This window comes from Suncus etruscus, chromosome X, assembly GCF_024139225.1.
Source record: "Suncus etruscus isolate mSunEtr1 chromosome X, mSunEtr1.pri.cur, whole genome shotgun sequence".
Lineage (NCBI taxonomy): Eukaryota > Metazoa > Chordata > Mammalia > Eulipotyphla > Soricidae > Suncus > Suncus etruscus.
Window position 1 is genome coordinate 117,155,241 of NC_064868.1, and position 24,834 is coordinate 117,180,074.

General features: G+C 45.9%; 1 protein-coding gene across 2 annotated transcripts; it reads left to right on the forward strand.

Annotated features, from left to right (window-relative positions):
* Positions 1–400: 400 nt before the first annotated feature.
* On the forward strand, positions 401–24,834 carry UPF3B (UPF3B regulator of nonsense mediated mRNA decay). Of its 2 annotated transcripts, XM_049767584.1 has the most exons (11): positions 401–769; positions 1,548–1,654; positions 2,015–2,121; positions 12,938–13,036; positions 14,323–14,433; positions 17,273–17,316; positions 17,822–18,004; positions 18,393–18,431; positions 20,551–20,711; positions 21,235–21,547; positions 23,879–24,834. In XM_049767584.1, the coding sequence occupies exons 1-11, from the start codon at positions 614–616 to the stop codon at positions 24,026–24,028; spliced, it is 1,470 nt and encodes a 489-aa protein (XP_049623541.1). In that variant the 5' UTR covers positions 401–613; the 3' UTR covers positions 24,029–24,834. The 2 variants fall into 2 exon arrangements, with proteins under 2 accessions (XP_049623541.1, XP_049623542.1); XM_049767585.1 differs by lacking the exon at positions 18,393–18,431 and having other exon boundaries at positions 402–769.

A 24,834-nucleotide genomic window follows, 5' to 3' on the forward strand; every position in this document is an offset into this window, starting at 1 on the left:
TGTTTCCAGTCCCTAAGCAGAGGCTAGTAAAGCATATTCTTCCAAAGCAATGCCCTCGAACCTGTCCCCCGGTGAGATGATGAACTTTGGATAGCAATGAGTTCATTTGAGAAAAAGAGAGTACAAGCCTCCAGAAGTTATCTTTGAATGTGAAAATCAGACTAAAGAAAGCGTGGGCACATTTGCTGATGTAGGTACAGGTAAAGACTCAGACACCGATTGCTCCAGCGCGCAGCAATCTTGTTCTGCACCGGAAGAACCGCTTGGCGTGCCGGGATCTGTAGTCTCGAGAGAAAGAGCGAGCGAGCGAGAGCCCCCCGAGCCAAGATGGCGGAGGGCTATTGAGGGGGCGGGCACCCAACCCGGAGGGAGTCTGGGCCTCCAGGGGATTGGGCGGCGTGGGAATTCCGGGAGGCGGGGCTTGCCGGGACCAGGTGTTCCAACCTTTCCACGGCGGTGGGCTGAAGTCTCGCGAGACTGCGGCGGGGCCCAATGACGCGCCGGCGCCGGCCCTAAGGCCCGGGGGCGGAGTAGTGACGAGAACTGAGTGAAAGTGGTCGGGCTTCGGCGGCTTAACGGCTCGGTGGCCGGGCCGCCGCTCGGAGCCGTGGCCATGAAGGAGGAGCGCGATTACAAGCCCAAGGAGAAGCGGGTAACCCTCCTGACGCCCCAGGGGGCCGCGAGCAGCGTCGCCGGGGCTTCGGCCGACTACGGCAAGGGTGATGAGAAGCAGGATCGGAGCCGGGAGAAGAAAGAGGCGCTGAGCAAGGTGCGTGCCCGGCCGGCGGAGGTTCCGGGTAAGGGCGGGACGGGGTGGCGACGGGGCGGCCCTCTGGCCCTCCGGGGTTCCCTTCGGCTTGAATGAAAGGGGCTCGTGCCGGATTTCCCCCTTAGTCCCTTTTATGGGGAGAACCCCGTCCGGCGAAGCCCCCGGGGTTGCTAGTGAAGTTCCACTTGGGGGGACCCCCAAAGGGGAAGGAGGAGCCCCAGTCCGGACCAGGAGAGCGAGGAGAGGATAAAGAGAGTTGTGGGCAAGGGGGGGGCGCGAAAAAGCGATCCTTGGGGCCGAAGGATGGAGTGATGGATGGGTGGGAGTCACTTACAATGCAGCAATAAAAGGGAGAACTGGAGGGGCGGGAAACTTAATGGTCTAGGGGGGCCAGCTCGAGGCTCTCCTCTTTGGGGAGCGATGACTGGATTTTCGGTACTTATTTGGAATCGTTGGTGCCCAACGAGGACAAGGTTTTCGTAGGGGCTGGCTTGGATGTGGGGGAGAAGTCATAAGACATCAATGGGCGAGCTGTTGATTTCATGCCACGACATCTGTCTGCAAAAATGGACGACATCAATTGATACGCAGTTCTAGGAAACTCCAGGCTTTAGGAGGAACAGAACCTGAGATTCTTTGACCTCAGGCGTTTTCTATTCTAGGCTTTTGCAGAACTGATCTCAGCTTTAAAGCCTTGGCTTCAGGGGTGGCTAGTCAGCTGTGACTGAAAATTCATTTGCAATAATTGTCTTTTTTTCCCCCTTGTTCCTTTCGTAAGGTGGTAATTCGCAGGTTACCTCCCACTTTGACCAAGGATCAGCTTCTAGAACATCTTCAGCCTCTGCCTGAACATGATTATTTTGAATTTTTCTCTAATGATACTAGGTAAAAATAAGTAAATAGACCAAGGCGGTAAGGGGGGGGGGTGAAAAAGGTTTCGTATGTTCTTTTGCAATAGGTAATGTTTGCCATTGAGTTTTGAACCTCTATCTCCAATATTGTGTTTATTTGTGATTTAACCAGACACCTGCAAGCACGTTTAGGTAATTGTCTCCTTTGGGGGGGATCATACCACGCAATACTTTGATTATTCCTGGTTCTGCACTGAAGAATTACTACTGGAAGTGCTTCAGGAAAACCATATGGGGTACTGGGGATGGAACTTGGATCAACCGCATGCATAGCAAGCACCCTACTCACTGTACAGTCACACCAGACCTACATAATTGTTTTCCTCTTCTGCAGTTTGTACCCTCATATGTATTCGAGAGCATACATCAACTTTAAGAACCAAGAAGACATTATTTTGTTCAGGGATCGCTTTGATGGCTATGTATTCCTTGACAATAAAGGTGAGTCCTTATCCCTGAAGGGGAATTTGCCTTTATATGTTAATGACACTGGCTAATTGTGTGTAGAAGGCTTTTGTAGCTTTCCTAAAGTCCTGGGTAATAAAATGGAGGTTTGTTTAAAAATGTTGTAATAATCTTATAAATCAATTACATGGCACTGGGGTGTTTTCATTAACCTGTTGTATTTGTAGTTGCCCAACTGAATGAAATAGCCACTGTTTTCTGGGAAAAATCTTTTTATCCATGGGGCCAGAGTGATGGCTCAGCAGTAGGGCATTTGCCTTGCATGCGACTGACCCAGGATGGACCTCCATTTGATCCCCCAGCGTCCCATGTGGTCCCCCAAGCCAGGAGCAATTTCTGAGCACAGAGCCAGACCATCATTCGGTGTAGCCCGAAATAAAAATAATTTTTTTATCCTTAATTAAGTGATCTTTACTAATTAAAGTAGTAATGTGACTGCAACAACTCTTTTTTTCTTTTGTTTTGGGACTGTATTTGGCCGTGCTCAGGATTTTGTCATTTTGTCATTCCTGGTTGGCTGGAGGAACGATATCGCATGCTGGGACTCAAACACAGGCTGGCTGTTTACAGAGCAAGCACTTTAACTACTGTACTTTTGCTCTGACCCTGGTGCATGGCTTTAGTTTTCTTTTTGATTTTTTTGGCCCACACCTGGTGGTGGTCTGGGACTACTTCTGGCTCTTGCTCAGAAATCACTTCTCACAGAATTGAGGGACCATATGGGATGCTGGGGTTTGAATGTGGGTTGGCCATTTGCAAGACACTATCTTCTGTATTATCACTCTGCCCACCCACCCACCCCTTTTATTTGGCTTTTTGGGCCACACTCTGTGATGCTCAGGGGTTACTCCTGGCTATGCGCTCAGAAATCGCTCCTGGCAAGGGGGACCATATGGGATGCCAGAGATCAAACCAAGGTCCATTCTAGATCAGCCATGTACAAGACAAACGCCCTACCACTGTGCTATCACTCAGGCCCCAAGGCTCCTTTTGACTTTTGAAATGTTTATGGCCAAATTTAAATATTTACTTCTCATCTTGCTTCAAAGGCCAAATTTTTTATTTACTTCACATCCTTTAAGGCATTACTTTTCAACTGGACTACTGTTTAACATTATCACTGTTATATATTAGAAAGATACAAAATTTTATTATCTGACTTTGTTTTCACTAGTTTTTTATGTATGGAAGATTTCTATCTTCACTCCCATTTATTATCTATGCTTGCAGCATTTAACCAGACCATTTCTAGTTGCCATTTGCAATTTTTCTTTTGACATTACAAACATATGATTTTTATTGAGGGTGCACACCTGCCAGTATTCAGGGGTTACTCCTGGCTCTGCACTGAATAATCACTCCTGTTAGGTTCAGGAGACCATTTGGAATGTTGGGGATTGAGCACAGGTCAACTGTTTGCAAGGCCAGCATCCTAACTGCTGTGCTATGCTCTAGCCCCCCAAATGCCTTTTTTTAAAAAAATTTGTTGTGGGCCTTTGGGGTGGCCATCAGAGAGAGTCATGCCCTGCCATAAACATGGAACTTCTCCATTCCAACCTTATTGCATTGGCTAGCTAAAATTAGTTCCTACTGACTTAGCTTTGCAATTCAAGGTGTGTTTCACTTTGTCCTCTGTTTTTTTTATCTTTCTTTTTTTTTGTTTTTGGTTTTGGTTTTTGGGCCACACCCGTCGGTGCTCAGGGGTTACTCCTGGCTGTCTGCTCAAAAATAGCTCCTGGCAGGCATGGGGGACCATCTGGGACACCGGGATTTGAACCAACCACCTTTGGTCCTGGATCGGCTGCTTGCGAGGCAAACGCGCTGTGCTATCTCTTCGGGCCCTTTTTTTAATCTTTCCACAAGTGATGCATGTTGCCAGTATCTTTTGTGACTAACATTCACTTACACTTACTAAACTTTCCCAATTTCTGTCCTCACTACCTAATGCTTAGCAACCAATACCTCTTGGTAGACAGGATTTCCATTTCCCCCCATTTCTGAATAGTTCAGCCTTTTCTTGTGCCATGAAAAGAATCTTTCAGAAGAAAGTTATTTAAGAGCCACTTGTGGAGAGAAGTCCATCTTCCATAGCTCGCTAGTCAGGAGACTTCTTTGTCTGGGCCCCTGCCTCAGTCTATTTCCAGTCAGTCTTCCCCATTGCTTTAGTTTGGATTACATTCCTTCTCCTGGACTCAGTTATTAAGATAATCTGAGCCTGCATTTGCTAAGATTTAAAAAAAGCAGGCTGCCTCCATGACTTTTTGTAATGTTTTGGTGATGTCATACTGTTGTGATGTTTATATTTTTGTTTTTGGCTCACACCTGGCTATGCTTCTAGGATACTGCTGGCTCAGCACTCAGAATCACTTCTGGCACTGCTGGGGAGAACTATTATTTGGGATGCTGGGAACTACATCTAGGTCAGCCGTGTGCATAGCAAGTGGCCAATGCACTGTAATATCTCTCTGACCCTGAAGTAAGAAAGATTTTATTGAACAGAATTCAGTAACAAAGATATGAGAGTAGAGAACAAAGAGGAGGGCCAGAGAAATATCATGGAAATAGGGCGTATGCCGTGCATGGAGAAGGACGGTGGTTCGAATCCCGGCATTCTATATGTTCCCCCGACCCTGCCAGGAGTGATTTCTGAGTGAAGAGCCAGGAGTAAACCCTGAGCGCTGCCAGATATGACCCAACCCCCCACACAAAAAAAGAGAGAAAAACAGGAATGCTTGTTCAAAGAAGAACTTGGACAAACTTGCTTTTACTTTTTTTGTTTCTTTCCTTTTTTTTTTTTTTTGTTTTTATTTTTGGGCCACACCTGGTAATGCTCAGGGGTTACTCCTGGCTATGTGCTCAGAAATCGCTCCTGGCTTGGGGGACCATATGGGATGCTGAGGGAATCAAGCCAAGGTCCGTCCTGGGGTTCATCCTGGGGCAGCTGCATGCATGACAAATGCCCTACCACTGTGCTTTCACTCTGGCCCCTATTTTTTTCTTCTTTTTTTAATTTTTGAGCCACACCCAGCTGCGTTCAGAGTCTACTCCTGGCACTGCACTCAGAAATCGCTTCTGGCAGGCTTGGGGATCCATATGGGATGCCAGGGATCAAATCCATGTATATCCTGGGTCGTATGGATACAAGGCAAATGCCCTTCTACTGTGCTATAATTCCAGCCCAAACCTACTTTTACTTTTATTTATTTTTTGCATGTTTTTTTTTTTTTGGTTTTTGGGTCACACCCGGCAGTGCTCAAGGGTTATTCCTGGCTCCAGGCTCAGACATTGCTCCTGGCAGGCACAGGGAACCATATGGGATGCCGGGATTCGAACCGATGACCTCCTGCATGAAAGGCAAACGCCTTACCTCCATGCTATCTCTCCGGCCCCTATTTTTTGCATGGTTTTATAAAATAAAAAGTTGAGCTATATAACTCACCTCCCATAAAACATAACATCATTCTTTTTAAGAAGATAATCAAGTGGTTTTCAGTATATTTGCTCATTGTGTGACCACTAGGTCATTGCTGAGTGGATTCATCACTGCTGAATTATTCCTCTATACTATAAGAGCAGTAGTATAGTGGGTAGGGCTCTTGCCTTGCAGTTTGACTCCTAGCACCTCATATGGTCCATTGAGCCCCATCCAGGAGTGATCCCTGAGTACAGAACTAAGAATAAATTCAAAAACAAAAAGGGGCCGGAATGGTGGCACAGTGGTAGGACATTTGCCTTCACGCTCTGACCCAGGACAGACCGCGGTTCGATCCCCCGGCATCCCATATGGTCCCCCAAGCCAGGAGTAACCCCTGAGCACCACTAGGTGCAGCCCAAAAAAAACAAACAAACAAATAATAATAATAATAATAATAATAATAATCCTATATCGCTGAGCAGGCACACAGAGCTCTTCTCCTCTAATCCCTGGCAACCAGTAAATTACTCACTCTCAGGAGCTATCTTATTCGTACCTCTGTGAATACCATTCTATGAGGTTCCACAACCTAGGGACCTCAAATAAGTCTTCAGTGTCTACATGTCTCTTTTGTGATTGGCTCCTTTCATTTAACATAATGGCCTCAAGTTTTATCCAATTCCTCACCCCTGTCAGAAACTTTATATGGTGCTAAGAGCTAGTACTGGAGCCTTAAGGCACTCCCCTTGAACATAGCCAACCCTGGTTCAATCTCTGGCACTATCTACATTGTCCCATGCACCACTAGGAGTGATCCTTCAACAAGCTGGGTCTGACCTAAAAACAAAACATAGAAAAAATGTTCCTTTTTAAAGCTGGGTAATATTCCATTAAATATGGTTTTTTTGGTTACACTCAGTAGTGCTAAGGTTCACTCTGCACTCAAGGATCAAGGATCACTCCTGGCAGGCTATCTTTTTATCTGTTTGTTGTTAGCCATTGGCATTGCTTCTATCCCTTGGCTTTTACGAATGACTCTGCTGTGTTCATAGATAAATACATTAGTTTCAGTTTCTGCTTTCACTTTTTGTTTGCTTTTGGGGCCACAACTGACCATACTTGGGTATACTCATGGCTCTATACTTAGGGCCTCTATACTTAGGACTCTTGCAGGTCTGGGGGGTCACTTGGGGTGCCAGAATTGAACCCAGGTCCACCACATACTATATCTCTACTATATCTCTGGCCTTAACTCACTATACTATCTCTGGTCCCTGCTTTCACTTTTGAATACTTACCCAAAATACAAATGCTAAATCATATAATTTAATTTAATTTTTTTTTTGGTTTTTGGGCCACACCCAGCAGTGCTCAGGGGTTACTCCTCGCTGTCTGCTCAGAAATAGCTCCTGACAGGCACGGGGGACCATATGGGACACCGGGATTCGAACCAACCACCTTTGGTCCTGGATCGGCTGCTTGCAAGGCAAATGCCACTGTGCTATCTCTCCGGGCCCACTAATTTAATTTTTAAAAGAAAATTGCTTAGAAAAATGAGGACGAAGAGAGAGAGCCCCTTAGTTAAGAGAGAATAGGTCGGGAAAAAAAAACAGAGAGAATAGGCAGCCAGTACAATAGCACAGCAGTAGGAAATTTGCAATGCACTTGGCCTACCTGGGACAGACCTGGGTTTGATTCCTGGAATCCTTTATGGCATCCCTGAGCCTGCCAGGAGTGACTTCTGAGTGCAGAGCCAGAAATAACTTCTTTTTTTTTTTTTTTTTTTTTTTTGGTTTTTGGTTTTTGGGCCACACCCAGCGGTGCTCAGGGGTTACTCCTGGCTGTCTGCTCAGAAATAGCTCCTGGCAGGCACGGGGGACCATATGGGACACCGGGATTTGAACCAACCACCGTTGGTCCTAGATCGGCTGCTTGCAAGGCAAACACCGCTGTGCTATCTCTCCGGGCCCCAGAAATAACTTCTTAAGCGTTGACAAGTGTGGCCCAAAAATAAAAAAGGGAGAATAGATGCTTTTCTAGAGTAAGAAAAAGGCATACTTTAATTTTATTTTTAAGAAATTGTGGGGGGATGCTTGCAAAGTGGGTAGGATGTTTGCCTTGCATTCAGCTGACCCGGGTTCTATCCCCAGCACCCCATATGGGTCTCCAAGCCTGCCAGAAGTAATTTCTGAACTCAAAGTCTGAAGTAACCCCTGAGCACCACAGGGTGTGCTTCCAAAACACAACAAAATTGGGGTTGACCACATCCTGCAGTACTCAAGGATGACTACTGCTCTGTGCTCAGGAATCACTCCTGGTGTGACTCAGGACCATATATATAGGGTGCTGGGGAGCAAACCTGGGTCAGCCACAGGTAAGGCAAGAGCCCAATCTACCAAAAAAAAAAAGCCCAGGCCAGCCATATTTAGGGAAGACAGATCTCGTGTTTTTTCAATACTTTAATTTCATCCTTGCTTTTGTGCCATACCTGGTGGTGCTAAGAGCACACTCCTGACTCTGCTCAGAGATCACTTCTGGCAAGCTCTGGTGTATCAAGGATTGAACCGATGTCTGCTGCATGCAAAGCAAGGGCCCTACCCACTGTATTTATTCCTTCGGCCCCTACTTGTTGGATTTTTAAAGGATACTTCCCCCCATATCAGAATATCATACTTTAGAAATTGAACTTAGGGGGGCCGGGCGGTGGCGCTGGAGGTAAGGTGCCTGCCTTGCCTGCGCTAGCCTAGGACGGACCGCGGTTCGATCCCCCGGCGTCCCATATGGTCCCCCAAGAAGCCAGGAGCAACTTCTGAGCGCATAGCCAGGAGTAACCCCTGAGCGTCACAGGGTGTGGCCCAAAAACCAAAAAAAAAAAAAAAAAAAAAAAAAGAAATTGAACTTAGGGGCTGAAGCTCTCTAGACAAACATTAATCTTTGAGGCTGGAGAGAGAGCATGGAGGTAAGGTGTTTGTTTGCCTTGCATGCAGAAGTACGGTGGTTCGAATCCCAGCAACCCATATGGTCCCCCGAGCCTGCCAGGAGTGATTTCTGAGCCTAGAGCCAGGAGTAACCCCTGAGTGCTGCCAGGTTTGACCCAAAACCAAAACCCCCCCAAAATAAAAAAATACATTAATCTTTGTGTTTATAGATTTATCTAATAATGAATGTCATATTTATATTGTAGTTTAGGTAACATAGTTACAATAGTATTAATGTTTATAGTTTTTTTGCTGGGGGGTATGGTGGAGATTGGGCCACACCCTGTGGTGCTCAGGGGTCACTCTTGGCTTTATGCTCAGGAATCATTTCTTTTTTTGTTCTCTTTTGATTTTGGATCACACCTGGTGTCGCTCAGGGGTCACTCAGAAATCGCTCCTGGCTTGGGGGACCATATATGATGCCTGGAGATCGAATCGCAGTTTGTCCTAGGTTAGCACATACAAGGCAAATGCCCTACCACTTACGCCACTGCTCCAACCATCAGGAATCACTTCTTGCCAGTCCCAGAGGACCATATGGGGTGCTGGGGATTGAACCCATGTTGGTTGTGTGTGCATACAAGGCAAGCACCCTATTCACTTATTGCTCCTGACTTTTTTTGACTTAAAAAATTTTAAATAGGGGCCGGAGAGATAGCATGGAGGTAAGGCATTTGCCATTCATGCAGAAGGATGGTGGTTTGAATCCCGGCATCCCATATGATCCCCTGTGCCTACCAGGGTCGATTTCTGAGCGTAGAGCCAGGAGTTACCCCTGAGCGCTGCCAGTTGTGGACCCCCCCAAAATAAAAACAAAAAAATTTTTTAATAATTATTTTTTATTTTGTGGGGCTGGAGCAATAGCATAGCCATAGGGCATTTGCCTTGCACACTTCCAACCCTGGACAGAGTCCAATTTGATTCCCCGTATCCCATATGGTCCCTCGTGTCTGCCAGGAGCAATTTCTGAGCATAGAGCCGGGAGTAACCCCTGAGCCCTGCCAGGTGTGACCAAAAAAATCCAAAAAAAAGAGATTATTATTTTTATTTTCCTTTGTTGAGGTAGAGTTTGCATGTAGCATTATATTAGTATTACTTTTTTGTGATGAGAACATTTTAAAAGATACTATATAGGGACTGGAGTGATAGCACAATGGTAGGGCATTTGTCTTGCACACTGCTGACCCTGGATGGACCTGGGTTCAATCCTTGGCATCCCATATGGTCCCCCAAGCCTGCCAAGGGCAATTTTTTTTCTTCTTTTTTTTTTTGATTTTTGGGCCATACCTGGTAACACCCAGGGATTATTCCTGGCTATGCACTCAGAAATCGTTCCTGGCTTGGGGGACCATATGGGATGCCAGGGGGTAGAACTGTGATCTGTCCTGGGTTAGCCACATGCAAGGCAAATGCCCTACTGCTGTGCCATTGCTTCACCCTCTCTTTTTTTTTGGCAGGGGTGATTTCTGAGTGCAGAGCCAGAAGTAACCCCTGAGGGTTGCTGGGTATGGCCCCAAAACAAACAAAAAAGATACTAAATAAATCAACAACCTTGTTTTAATGATATTTTTTTTGTTTTTTGGGCCACACCCGTTTGACGCTCAGGGGTTACTCCTGGCTATGTGCTCAGAAATCGCCCCTGGCTTGCGGGGACCATATGGGACGCCGGGGGATCGAACCGCGGTCCGTTCCTTGGCTAGTGCTTGTAAGGCAGACACCTTACCTCTAGCGCCACCTTCCCGGCCCCATTAATGATATATTTTTAAAAAGTACAAATACCATATTTTCCGGCATATAAGACAACTTTTGAAATGAAAAAAGTCAACTGAAAACTGGGGGTCGTCTTATATGCTGAGTATATCCCGGAAAACGTTTCAATATGCTGCTAAGCAAAAATCGTCTGGATATTGCCACAAATGAATTTTCCAACTCAATCCTGCACCAATCACTACAAGGCTGCTCAAACCACCTCTCTAACTCAGCCAATCCAAGCAGGCTTTTGATGCATGCAAATTAGACAATGTTCTGGACCCGAATCTACACTGTCAGAAGCCTGCTCAGATTGGCCAGAGTCAGAGAACCTTTGAACCTTTGCTTGTTGTGATTGGCTCACTGTGGTACATACAGTTTCAGCAGAGGAACGTTCTGTCTTATACAGCAAATATAGGCCTAAACATATGTGTTAACTGTAAAATTAGGGGGTCGTCTTATATGCCGGAAAATACAGTAGTAATTTCCAGTCAGAACACACATTTTATTTTGATTTTTGGACCCCACCCAGCGGTGCTTAGGGGTTACTCCTGACTCTTCACTCAGAAATCACTCCTGGTGGAGCCAGAGAGATGGCACAGCAGTAGGGCGTTTGCCTTGCACGCAGCCAACCCAGGACCAACAATGGTTTGAATCCTGGCAACCCATATGGTCCCCCTAGCCAGCCAGGAAAGATTACTGAGCGCAAAGCCAGGAGTAACCCCTGAGCACCTCAGGGTATGACCCAAAAACAAAACAAAAAAAGTCACTCCTGGGAGGCTTGGGGGAACCATATGAAATGATGGGAATTGAACCCTGGTCCGTCCCATGTTGGCCGCATGGAAGGCAAATGCCCTACCACTGTGCTATCGCTCCAGCCCCCATAAACTTTTGGAGGAGGTTTGGGTCACATCCAGAGGTACACAGGTGTTACATCTGGCTTTGCACTCAGGAATCACTCCTATGGGTGCTGGGGGACTGACCATATGGAATGCCAGGGATTGAACTCAGGTTCATTTGCGAGGCAAATACCCTACCTGCTATATACTATTGCTATGGCCTCACATAACCATTTTTTTATTTTGGGGGGGCACACTTAGTGACATTCAGGGTTACTCCTGGCTACGCGCTCAAAAATCACTCCTGGCAGGGCCGGAGAGATAGCATGGAGGTAGGCATTTCCCTTGAGTGCAGAAGGATGATGGTTCGAATTCTGGCATCCCATATGGTCCCCCGAGCCTGCCAGGAGCGATTTCTGAGCATAGAGCCAGGAGTAACCCCTGAGTACTGCCGAATGTGACCCAAATCCCAAAAACAAAAAAATCTCTCCTGGCTTGGGGCACCATATGGGATGCTGGGGGATCGAACCACGGTCCGTCCTAGGCTAGTGCAGGCAAGGCAGACGCCTTACCCCTTGCGCCACTGCTCCAGTGTTGTATATGAAAATATTTCCATAAGATTATTCTTTGCCTGTTGTCCCACCTTGACCTTCCAGGTGGCGGCACTGTTGAGAGCTGAATAAATAGCTTGGGTGCCAGGCATTCGGGGTCTTTTGCCAGAGTTGACTGGCTGGCTCAAGGTGTGTTTTGGAGCTAGCAGCAGGCTGACAAAGGACTCTCGTCCAACCTTTTACCCCTTAACCCTCCTGTGTGGATTATTTACTGCGGATAAATATTACCAAGATCTCCCCCCAAAAGGGGATAAGGGGATAGGAATCAGTTTCTTATTCTGGAAGTTCTTTGCGGATTCACAAACAACCAATAAAGGAGTAAACGGGACCCAACACTCCAGCCCCTACATAACCATTTTTAATTAAATTTTTAAAAGTTTAAAAGATATTAAAAGGGGGCCGGAGAGATAGCATGGAGGTAGGGCGTTTGCTTTTCATGCAGAAGTTTGGTGGTTTGAATCCCGGCATCCCATATGGTCCCCTGAGCCTGCCAGGAGCGATTTTTGAGCATAAAGCTAGGAGTAACCCCTGAGCACTGCGGGTATGACCCAAAAACCAAAAAAAAAAAAACCCAGATATTAAAAGTTTATTAGATAAGAAATTGTGTCTACAATGGTAATATTCATGTCTTTCTGGTACAGTTACTGGATCTTCACCATCAAAGGACCCAAACCTCTTACTACCATTACTAGTTCATCTGTTCTTCCCTCCCAAAATTATGTTTTCATTTATTGTTTTGGGGCCACACCATGGGATATTCAGGTCTTACTCAGGAATCACTCCTGTGAGGGCTCGGGGAGCCTGTATGGTGCTGGGAAGCAAACTCGGGCTGGTACATGCGGGGTGAGTGCCTTATCTGCTGTCCTGTCTCTTCAGTACCAATATGTTTTTGAATGAAAATTAGTTTGTAGATTATCTACTCCTCGCATTATCAAAAGCTCATGCTTCAGAAGTTGAATGTAGATGAACACTTGACTTCCCTGCTGTACCTGTGCGGCATATTATGAACCTGAATTGGGGGCGTCTTGAGAAGCCAGTTGATTGTCATTGTACCCCTGTGACTCATCTCCTACACTGATCCTCTTGGGAGACCTTGTTCATATGACAGCCATCCAAGAAGGCTTAGAAAACAGTGGGTTGACTTGTGTCCATTTTTCATATTTTCTTTGTTATAGCAAAGTGGTATTTTTTTCTAAACAGGTCAGGAATATCCTGCTATAGTAGAATTTGCACCTTTTCAAAAAGCTGCAAAAAAGAAGACTAAGAAAAGAGATACCAAAGTTGGGACTATCGATGATGGTACAGTATAGCCCTAGTTATGTCATGCTCTTGCCATGGGTTTCGAAACAAAGCCTTTCTGAGAATTCTTTGTATGCCCATTGTTTCCATAAGAAAGCATCCAGAATGAGGTTAATGGAAAAGGTAAATCCTGGAGGGGAAGCCTGGCTTTAATCACATGGAGATGGATTCTCGGGAGAGTTCCCACTGTCTCTGGCTAAAGGCCTTTCATTCCTCCCGCACCCCCTGTAAGCAACATATCCTTGACTATTGAGTAGTAAATCCTCTTAGGTTTTCTGGTTATAGTAGACAGTGGGGAGGGGGAAAGCCAGCTCCCTGGGACTTCTTACCATTTTCATGAAAGTTTGCCTCACCTTTCCATTATTTTTATAAAGAGGAAAATTAGTCGTGGAGAGCTGTGGTGGGAAAAGGTCTATGCTTGAGTAACTTAATATAAAGGAGCTAAAAATTTTAGCCAGGAGTATTTCAGACTTTTTTATGCAGTTAACTGCATCCGTAGTAATGACTAACTAAAATACAAGAACTGAAAAACTGAAATAATTACCACTTAAGGTAAACTGGATCCAGTTTTTGAGATCTCTGTAATGTTTTGTTGGTTAACTATTGCATGCTTTATTTTGGATTAAGCGGCTATACTTTATATGACATTGCTATTTTGGAATGTCTAATATCTGTTACTAATGGGTATTTATTTCATAAAAGAAAACACCATTCAGTCGCTTATTGATTTTAGGCAGGAAGGGTCCATCAAGAGCCTACCCAACAAGATATAATCATTTCAAGTAAAAAATTGAAACAATTTCAAACAAGAATGACTCAGATTGTCATCACCTCCAGTGCCACATTTACCACATTCCTCCCCAAGAGGTTTTTTGATGGCCACCTGATTTTTATTTATTGAGCACTTAAAGTGAGATTCAGCTAAGCAGGATTTCTTCATGTGTTATGCATAATACCGAAGGCCCATGACTTGGTTCTTCCTAAATGTGACTCTGGATTAGAATATTGACTTTTAAAGACAAACTACATTATGTCCCTGAAGGGTCTGTGGAGCTCCTATTGTCCTGACCCCATGTGATACCAGCTCTCTTGGCAGGTGTCTTGAATTGGAGTTTGGAGCATAAGTGACCCACAAATTCCTAGGCTATGTTAGGGGCACAATGTGGTTTATTTTCAGTCTTCCATGAGGAACATTATCTTCTTTGAGAACTGCAACTTTTGCATAACAGTTCCTGATTTTGCTAAAAGGCCTACTCTGTTCTTCATTGAAACAAACAATTCTTTAGACCCAGAGTATAGAAAATTTTTGGAGACCTATGCTGCAGATAATGAGAAGATGACACATACTCCAGAGACTCTTCTTGAGGAAATCGAAGCCAAAAATAGAGAATTAATAGGTAAGTAGACGAAGGAGTACAGGTCCTTGACTTTTTCATAGGCCTGTTTGACTTCAGTTCTCTCGCTGACCATGAGAGGGCACTGATCTCTCAAAGATTGTTTCTTCTCTGAGCTGCACCTAATACGTTGGAGGGCTAGTACAGTGGGCGAAGGTGCTTGCCTTGCATGCAGCCAATTCCTGTCCCATCCTTGCTACGGCATATGGACCCCCGAGCACTGCCAGGAGTGCCCTAAGCACTGCTGGTTGTAGTTCAAAAGCCAGAACCAGCCAAACAGACAAAATGTATATGATACCGCTTCATCAGATTGGGAAAAGGCATTAACATGCTGAAGAGGGCTGGAGCGATAGCACAACGGTGAGGCGTTTGCCTTGCACATGGCCAACCCCAGACGACCCAGGTTCAATTCCCGGCATCCCATAGGGTCCCCTGATCCTGACAGGGGCGATTTCTGAGAGCAGAATCAGAAGTAACCCGAGCGCTGGCAGGTGTGCTCCCCCCCAAAAAAATGCTTTTGATGTAAAACTAACACAATGAAATCAGTTACCGTCAAATTGAAAACCTCTACTTGGCTATTGATTGGAGTAAGTTGTCATGAGTCAGTTTAGGTATAGGTCTAAACATAACATATCTTGGACCCAGAATCTAAAGGAATCATGCTGAAAAAGCTAAAACAAGAGGGTCTAGAGTACTACAGTGGACAGAGCATTTATTTACCTTGCACACAGCTGACCTGGGTGAAATCCCTGGCATTCCAGATGGTCCCCTGAGCCTGCCAGCAGTGGTCCCTGAGTGCAAAGCCAGAAATAAGGCCTTAGTATCCACTGGGTATACCCCCCAAAAAAGCTAACTATAGGGAACATAAATAGAAGAGCAAATGTTTTCCTTGCATGTTTAATTTCTAGCATCCTATATGATTCTCTAAGCCCCTCCAGGAGTGATTCCTGGAGGACACAGAGCAGAGAGTAAACCCTGAACAGAGCTGGGTGGGGCCCAAACAAGCAAAAAAGCTAGCTGTTGGTGTTGGGCAGCTCTGTAGTAGCCTGTACACAGTACTAGCTTGATCCCCAGCACCACAAAAAGAACATTATTTTAAGAAGCTAGGTACAAGTACAAGGCTAATTGCTTTGATTGGAAAATTTGATTATTCTTCTAAAACTTTGTTCTATTAATAGAAGAACCATATAAACCCATCTCTGGTCATTTCTTTTCTTTTTTCTTTTTTTTTTTTTTTTTTTTTTTTGGTTTTTGGGCCACACCCGGTAACGCTCAGGGGTTACTCCTGGCTATGAGCTCAGAAGTTGCTCCTGGCTTGGGGGACCATATGGGACACCGGGGGATCGAACCGCGGTCCGTCCAAGGCTAGCGCAGGGAAGGCAGGCACCTTACCTTTAGCGCCACCGCCCGGCCCCAATTTCTTTTTTTTTTTTTTTGGTTTTTGGGCCACACCCGGTAACGCTCAGGGGTTACTCCTGGCTATGCGCTCAGAAGTTGCTCCTGGCTTGGGGGACCATATGGGACACCGGGGGATCGAACCTCGGTCCATCCAAGGCTAGCGCAGGCAAGGCAGGCACCTTACCTTTAGCGCCACCTCCCGGCCCCAATTTCTTTAGGCTAAATTTCCTTCAGTGGATTTGGGAGTCAAAGTATAATTTATAGTGGGAAGTGATCACTCTGGACAAGAACTGGGTACTGAAAGGAGGTAAAGTGATAGGTGTGATACCCTTTCACTAACAGTATTGCAAACCACAGTGTCTAAAAGGAAAAAGGGAGAAGCTAGAAGAAAAGTGCCACAGAGGCAGGCTGGTGGGGAGGGTGAAAAGGAAACTGGTGACATTGGTAGAAAGTGTACACTGGTGAAGGAATGGATATTGGAACATTTTATGACTGAAAACAACTATTAACAACTTTTTATTTTGGTTTTGGGGTCACCCTGCAGAGCTCAGGGCTTTCTCCTGGCTGTATTCAAGGCTCATTCCTGGAAGGTTTAGGGGGACCATATTCGGTGCTGGAGATCAAAACTGGGTGGGCTGCATACAAGGCAAACGCTCTACCTGCTGTACTATCACTCTGGTCCCAATCACAACCTCACAACCTTTTAACTGTTTCTCATGGTGATTCAGTTTTTAAAATGTGGTGTGTGTGTGTGTGTGTGTGTGTGTGTGTGTGTGTGTGTGTGTAAAATTTAACCCCTTCCCTCCATTTCTGTTCAATTGAACAAATTTCTCCTGCCATCAATAAAATAAAAGGATGTCCTTTTGGTCTAATTTTCATACTGGAAATTACTTAAAATTTTTCTTGGAAAAGAAAAAACTTGTCTTGGTGGGCCAGAGCAATAATAAGCAAGTAGGGCATTTATTTGCCTTGTGCACGGGAGACCCATGTTCAATCCCCGGCATCCCATATGGTCCCCAAAGCCCTGCCAGGAGTGCTTCCTAAGCACTACTGGGTGTTTGTTTTTTGAGAACAAAACCAAAAACAAAAGTTTCTTTTTTGGGGGGAGTAGTATTTGGACCACACCAAGTGGTACTCAGGGCTCAGTCCTAGGTGTGTTCAGAGATTATTCCAGCATGATCATATGGTGTGCCAAGGATTAAACCTTTTTAGCAATATGCAAGGCAAGCATCTTACACAGCACAGTCTCTATCCACTGATTTTTTTAGTATTTTAACTGAATGAAAGTAGAGTATTGTAAAAACTTCTTTCTGATAATTTAGTGGCAAACTTTCTGTGGAAGGGGGTCTTGCTTTCCACCCTGGGTGTTTGGTAAGGAATGTCAGAAAAATGGAATCCTTTCTTGGGGCTGCTAAGTATTAATAATCTGTTTACGTTTGTGTAGCTAAAAGGACAACCCCACTTTTGAGCTTCCTGAAAAACAAGCAGGTAAACCTTTTGATTTTTTTATAGTTCTCAGTACATTTTATCAATTCACATTCTGTCAACCCTTTTGAAGTATCAGGATCCTTTTGGAATAAAGGGTCATTTTTCTTGTCATTGTCCTTCGAAGCTCTGACTTCCCTCTCCTGCACTCTTGCTGCTGCAACAAGAATTCACTCTGCAAATCCCAAATCCTGAAGTGGTTTCAAAGTCATAGTCTTGATATGATGTTCTGAGAGCCTCTCAGAAAATTGAAATCTGTTACCATTAAAAGAGTTAACAGTAGACATCTTACTCTTCATAGAGCCAGGCACGTGTGGAACACTGGTCCCCTAATGGCCTGATCTTGGTTTTCCTGTTATCAATGGCCTGGGAGGGTGGGGTGGGGAAGGAGGTAGAGAAAGCTAGGAAGGAGAGATGGCCCAGTTTAGTGGGAGTTTTATGTGTGTGTCCTTGGATGGAGCATCCATGTTTCTCTTCTTTGAAGGCGTGTGTCGATCTGTCTTTGTAGAGAATGAGAGAAGAAAAAAGAGAAGAGCGGAGGAGGAGAGAGATGGAGCGCAAAAGGCTCCGGGAAGAAGAGAGACGTAAGTGGAAAGAAGAAGAAAAGCGCAAACGGAAGGATATAGAAAAGCTCAAGAAGGTAGAGCGGATTCCAGAGAGGGAGAAGATAAAGGAAGAACCAAAGATTAAGGTAGGCAGACAGTTGTCTGTGTGCGTGCTAGTTAAATGTGCATGCATCTCACACACTGACGTCAGTAGCGAGGGTGTTTGTCTTTGGGGAGATGGGTGGGGAAGGAAAACAATAGAAAGTCTCCTTTCATCGTCAGAGGACTTTTTCCAGTGTTTAGATGAATTTCCAGAGTTATGTGATTGACCTCACATTTCTTGGTGCAGTTCTGTGTCATTGGGGTTCTGGTGCATGCCTGATTTGGGGGTGACTCTGTTTTCTCCGTAAATTGGGGACATTAGGCTGGCTGGCATGCATGCAATATTGGTTGGATTCGGCTTTAAAAAACTATTTCCTGTCGTATATTTGATGCGTGAAGTTGCCTCATCTGTTTGTTTTCCACTGTCCTCAGGTACACAGGTTTCTGTTACAAGCTGTGAATCAGAAAAATGTAAGGACCAAGTCCATGGTACAGAGCATCTAGTATCATGTCGCACACGCAGGCCTTAGCGCCCCAGCCCTTTTCGGTGGCGGTGATAGCGTTCACTTGTAGAGCAGCCCTGCAGACGGAGTTTGAGTCGTCTTCAGAGCTGAGCTTTATAAAATTGCAACTGGAAAGGGAAGCCCCAGAGGACTCCTGATGCTCCGCTGTGTGCCCAGAAGCTTCGACTATATATGTATATATGTCTGTAGACAGCAATCTCTAGAGATGTGTGTTTATATATATATTTATATATACATATAATCTGTATGTATATATAGTCAGAAGATGCCCAGGTCTCAGCGGCCCCCCCTTTCCTGTGTGCCTCTTTGAAGCAGTGCTCTTGTGTGAGAGTCGTAGGACTCACCCGTGTTCTGTGCCTGCCTGTCTCACACAAGACCCACTTTACCTCTCCTGCCTCACGCTGGGCTTCCTGTCACTGCATGGCATGTAGGGAGAGGGTGTCCCAGAGCCTGGAGCCCAGCCTGGCCACATTTCTTTGGAGAGTGGGGGCTTGGGTGGCCTTGGTGACTCACCAGGTCCTGGGAGCTCGGCCCTCCTGCAGTAGCGGGATACTGACCGCTTGCAGCTGGTTACAGGCTCCTTAGGCTGCCTCGAACTCCTATTGTAGAGTGCCGCTGGTTGCCCAAGCTCTGAGGGGTTTGCACTGGGTGTTGGGGTGATGGGGCTCGGTGGCGTGGTTCCTTTCTTCATTCCTTCTAGTGAGCTCACTGTCCGCCATGATGCCACTGACTTGTTCCTCCTCAGCACCGCAGCAGGTAGAGCTGGTCCTACTGAAGACCTTTGATCATGTTCTGCCTGGTGTAACGAACATCATGGCCTCCGACCAAGATGTTTATTAGACAGAGAGCATGGCTCCTGGCACCTGCATGTACTTCCCTTGCTTATCCCAACCGCTTGCTCCCTTCTGGGGTGTTGCCCTGTATGCTCAGCACCCTCCTGCCATCTGCTTTGCTGTGCTTTGCCTGTGGTGCCTAGACTGCCTTTCCCCCAGAAGAACTTCTGTCTGATGCCTGCACCCACACCTCCATCCCCCCAGACTTGGCCATTCTTGCCTTTGCTGCAGAATCTCCAGTCCTGGAGGGGAAGTACAACCCCTTATCTTTTGAGAATTACCTGTTCTGGGCCTGGAGAGAGACAGTGCAGGGGTGAAGGTGCTTACCAGTTTGATCACTAGTACCATATACGCTTCCCCAAGTATTGTCAAGAATAAGCCCTGGCATCAGCCGGGTGTGACTCAGGTGGTGTGGACCCACCACCACCAAAAAGGGGAGCATTGATACTGTAGGTAGGGCCTTCATCTTGCATGCACCTGACCTGGATCAATTCCCAGCATCCTGTATGGTCCCTTGAGCCCACCAGGAATGATCATTGAGTACAGAGCCTAGAGTCAGCCCTGAGCACCACCAAATGTGACCCGAAGTTTAAAAAATACCTTGAAAACAAAGAGCCTTCAAATCATAGCCCATAGCCATGATATTGAGTACTGTTTTTACCCAATAAAATAGTATGTGGGCCCTCAGTGCTCCATTTAACACGGTATTAGATCTTTTAAGTGCCACAGAATTCTTGTGCTTCATCTGTGACGATTGTGCTACCATCAGCAGCGTTACTCTTGGGGAAAAGGCAAAATTCTATTTGCAATAGATCTCTCCTTTGGTTATCGAGGTATTTGTTATGATTCCTACCACCAAAATCGAGCCACAGCCATGGTCTGACTTGCAATTGAAATTGGTGACAGCTTTTTCCTAGTGAGCCGCCTTGCCATGCTAGTTGGCTCCTTGCAAGTCTGCATGGGTTTGCCCCCCTTGAAGCTAAAGGAGTCTGGATCCTATTGCAGCCTTGATGGAACCACTTCATTGGAGTGGATAACACTTGCACCCCTGTCTTATCCTTCCTGTTAAACTACTGCTCTGATGCACTCGTTCACCTGGAAATTGAGGTGTTCCTACCACGATGGGGACCTTCTGGAGTCTCTGTTTAAGACTGTTTCTTGGCTAGAAGCACGTAGGGTGGCTGTGGCAACATCACCACCCGATCGTGTAATACTCTGTAACTTCTCTTTAAGCTGCTCAAGAAGCCAGAAAAAGGAGACGACAAAGAACAGGAGAAAAGAGAGAAGGCCAAGAAGTTGGACAAAGAGAACCTGAGTGATGAAAGGGCCAGCGGGCCTGTTTGTACCTTGGCCAAACGCCCTGAGCTGGAGTTTAAAGATGAAAAGCCTAAGAGGTTTGTGGTTGAGGATTTGGGGGTATGTTTGTTATCAGGTGTTTGTTTCTGGGTTCTCAACTCATCCTTGAATGAAGATAAGCTGTTTTATTGGTTGGTTGGTTTTGGGGCCACACTTAGTGCTTACTCCTATCTCTACACTCGGATCATTCCTGGTGGGGCTTGGGGGACCATAGAGGTGCTGGGGATCAAACCCAGATCAGACACATACCTGACAAGACCTTTACCAGATCTTTCCCCCACTGTACCAGCTCTTTAGCCCCCATGGTGTTCTACACCTGTTTTACAATGGTTGATATACAGGATCCTGATATGTATGCACATTGGGACATTTGGGTTTTGAGAGAGTGGTTTTTGGGAAAGTGCTAGTCTTGTTGTTTGTTTGTTTAAACCCTGCCCGGGAAGTGAGGGCTTGAGGGCTTTGGCTAGGTCTGCTTGGTGCTCAGCATTGGTGCAGGCAACACCATGGCCCAGAATGAGAATTCTCTCGCAGGGCCCCATCTCAGACGTGCTTCTCATGCAGATTCGAAGAGGACTTTAGCAGAGATTACCGAGACCGAGACCGTGACCGTGACCGGGATTATGAGCGTGACCAAGAGCGCATCCTTCGGGAACGAGAACGGCTCCGGCGGCTAGAGGAGGAGCGCCGACGGCAGAAGGAGCGCTATGATAAGGAGAAGGCCTTGGCCTTTAAAAGGAAGGAAGAGGAGCTGAAGAAAGAGAAGGAAGCTCTGGGGGCCAAATCCAAGAAGCCTGAAACACCTGAACCAGTGGGCGGTGCAGAGAAAGGGGAGAAGAAAGAGGAAGTGGTTAAGAGAGATCGCATAAGGAACAAGGTGCCACTGCTTAAATGTTTGCATTTTCACAAGACTGGTGGTGGTGGTGGTGGTGGTGTTTTGGGTTCTTTACAGAAATGTGACACGGGCCAAAGCAATAATAGAGCAGGTAGAGTGCTTACCTTGCACAAGACTGACCTGGGTTCAGTCCGTAAGCATTGCTGTGTGTGTCCCCCTCCCCAAAAATGTGATGTCAAAGGCTGGCTTCTTGGTGATGATAGGGTTTTAATTTTTAATCACACTTTTGGAAACATGCTCACAAGTGTTAATGGACATGGTTTAAACCAAAAAATTACTTTTTTGATGTAAAAAGTTAAATCACTTCACCACCAGCAGCATTGATTTTTTTCAGTGGGAAGGTGGTTTGGGCCACATGAGGGTCTATTCTTGGCTCGGTGCCCACAGTAACCCCTGGCACTGCTTGGGAGGCATATAGAGGGCTAGGTATTAGGTGGCATCAGCTGCACGCAAAGCATGTCCCTCAAGCCCTATACTAGAGTAAACCTTAAAAGGTTATCTGCTTTGGGGGTCACACCCACCAGTACTCAGAGCTTACTCCTAACTGTAATCAGGGATTATTCCTGGTCGGCTCAGAGGATCATAGCATTATTTTTCTGTTTCCAAAGTAGAACTTTTAGGGGTTTTTGTTGTTGTTGTTTGGTTGGTTGGTTTTTATGGAGTTTTTTGAGGGGGCCACACCTGGGGACGCTCAGGGGTTATTCCTGGCTTTGTGCTCAAAAATCGCTCCTGGCTTGGGGTATCAAATGGGACACCAGGGGATCGAACCACCATCCATCCTAGGCTAGTGTGTGCAAGGCAGATGCCTTACCATTTGCACCACGGCTCAGCCCCTGGTTTGGGGGGTTTTTGTTGTTTGTTTGAGCCACACTTAACAATTCTCAAGGCTTACTTTTTGTGCTCTGGAATCATTCATGGCACGCTTGGGGGACCATATGGAGTACTGGGATTTAAGTGAGGTCATCCACATGCAAGGCAAAATGCCCTACTCTGTACCAGGGCACCAACCCCTTGGTTGTTGTTGTTGTTGTTGTTATTTTGTTTTGGGGTCATACCTGGTGATGCTCAGGGCTTACTCCTATTTCTGCACTGAAGGATCACTTTTGGTAGTATTTGGGTGATCATAGAGGATGCCAGAGATTGGGAATCAGACCTGGGATGGGCAAAGAGAAGGCCCTGACTGTTCTCTAAGGCTTATATTTAAGCTAATGCAGATCATCTTGAGGTGGTTAAGAACATTGAGCTGTCTATTTTTCAAACCTTGTGCACCTATGGCCTGAAGAGATAGTACGAGGGTTTGGGCAGTTACCTTACACTCAGCTGACCCAGGTTCGATCCTTAGCTCCACATATAAACCCCCAAGTCCCCTCCCTGAGAATGGAGCCAGGAGTATGCTCTGAGTATTACCAGGTATGGCTCAAATCCTCCCTACCCCAGCAAATACACCCCACGCATGGAAAATACTCAGGAAGACCAGAGCATTCCTGCATTAGTTAAAGCCCTTGCACTTGCCTTGCAAATATCTGACCCCCATTTGATCCCCAGTACCACATATGTTGCCCCAAGGGCTGCCAATTGGTCACTCCTTTATTTAACTAAAATATGAAATTTAATCTCATATCCAATTTATATTCACCCAAGAAATAATAACAATTTCACATTACAAAATTATTAATGTAATCCATGTTTCAACAGATAAGAAAAAACATCCATTGAACAGTAATAACAAAATTAAGCAAATGGGGCTGGCATGGTAGCACAGTAGATAAGATGTTTGCCTTGCACGCAGCCAACCCAGATTAGATCTCCAAGTTGGTCACTCCTGAGCACAGCTAGTAGTAGCCTCTGAATGCCAGGTATGGCCAAACAAACCAAAAATGCTCATGAGATGGTAGCTGTTCTTTGGTAATAGGAGAATGGAAACTCGTAAATGTGAAGGTAGATTGACCATTAAGCACACATTGTGGGCCAGAGTGGTGGCACAAGCAATAGGGCCTGTGCCTTGCACACGCTAACCTGCTAACCTGCTAACCTAGGACAGACTGTGGTTCGATCTCCCAGTGTCCCATATGGTCAGTCCCCCCAAGTCAGGAGTGATTTCTGAGTGCATAGCCAGGAGTAACCCCTGAGTGTCACCTGGTGTGGCCCAAAAACCAAAAAGAAAAAGCACACATTGTCAGAGAATAAACCTTGCAGATTTGGGCTGGTCTGAGTTGTGTTGGGGGCATATGTATCTCGAATTTAGAACTCTGCACACCCCTTGCGGAGGCTTCTGAGCAAGGTGTGACCCAAACCTGTTTCCCTGTGTTTTAGGATCGCCCTGCCATGCAGTTGTACCAGCCAGGAGCTCGAAGCCGCAGTCGTCTTCTTCCTCCTGAGGACACCAACAAGCCTGGAGATACAGGAGTAGACAGAAAGCAGGAAAGTGGTATTAGCCATAGAAAAGAAGGAGGAGAGGAGTGATAAGTCCAAAAGGCCTTAGGTGTCCTGTTGAGGCAGCCAAAGAGTACATGTTCAGCAATCCAGAAGTGCCTTCAGGGCAAAGGAATAGAGAGAGCGAGCGAGAAAGGGGGTCGCTGTGCTGATGGGGTCCATTGCAGAGGAGTATGTTTTGCGCAAAGCAGGAACCGGATTGCAGGTTCAGATGGGAAGTTCCATTTTCTTGTTTATGCAGTTCCTACAGACTAATTTTTCAGTGTCAGACAAAGACGAAGGGCGAGGCCAGGCACTGCCCTGTGCAGGCAAGAAAGGTCACAGGAGTGACCTGAGAAGCAAATCAGCTGGTTCCACCGTCAAAACGTTTTTGTTCATCAACTTCAAGTGGCACCGAGTCACTTTGAAGTCACCATCAGATCTAGTTAGAGAGTCGTGGTGATCGCTGTTTACGGTGTAGTGTAAATGCAGCAAGCAAGCACGTAATGTAGTCCAAGTACAGTGGGGGGCTTATGCCAAAAATGTAGACATGTCACATCCCAATCTGCAAGCTTCAGGGTTAGTTTTGTTTTAGGTGTTTTTTGGTTTGCTTCTGTGAGCTTAGTGGCAAGAATATTGTTAAACATCCCCCCTTTTTTTGCCCTATAAAAGTTTCTATTTCAGTTTTCCCCTTGCTTGATCCTTGACAATCCAGTCTTTGTTTTATCATAGGTCCCATAATCTGAGCATACACTCTTCAGAAAGGAAAGCTGCATCAATATTCGTTCCTGTTACATAGCAACTTTCCTTCTTCCTCTGTTGCACTGTTGCAATAAAGAGCAGTTTCTAAATATGAA

Excerpts from the sequence above, each read along its gene's own strand:
- UPF3B (XM_049767584.1), top strand. The coding sequence starts at position 614 with ATGAAGGAGGAGCGCGATTACAAGCCCAAGGAGAAGCGGGTAACCCTC. Across the intron at positions 770-1,547 it reads AGAAAGAGGCGCTGAGCAAG|GTGGTAATTCGCAGGTTACC; the intron begins GTGCGTGCCCGG and ends TCCTTTCGTAAG. Across the intron at positions 2,122-12,937 it reads TGTATTCCTTGACAATAAAG|GTCAGGAATATCCTGCTATA; the intron begins GTGAGTCCTTAT and ends TTTTCTAAACAG.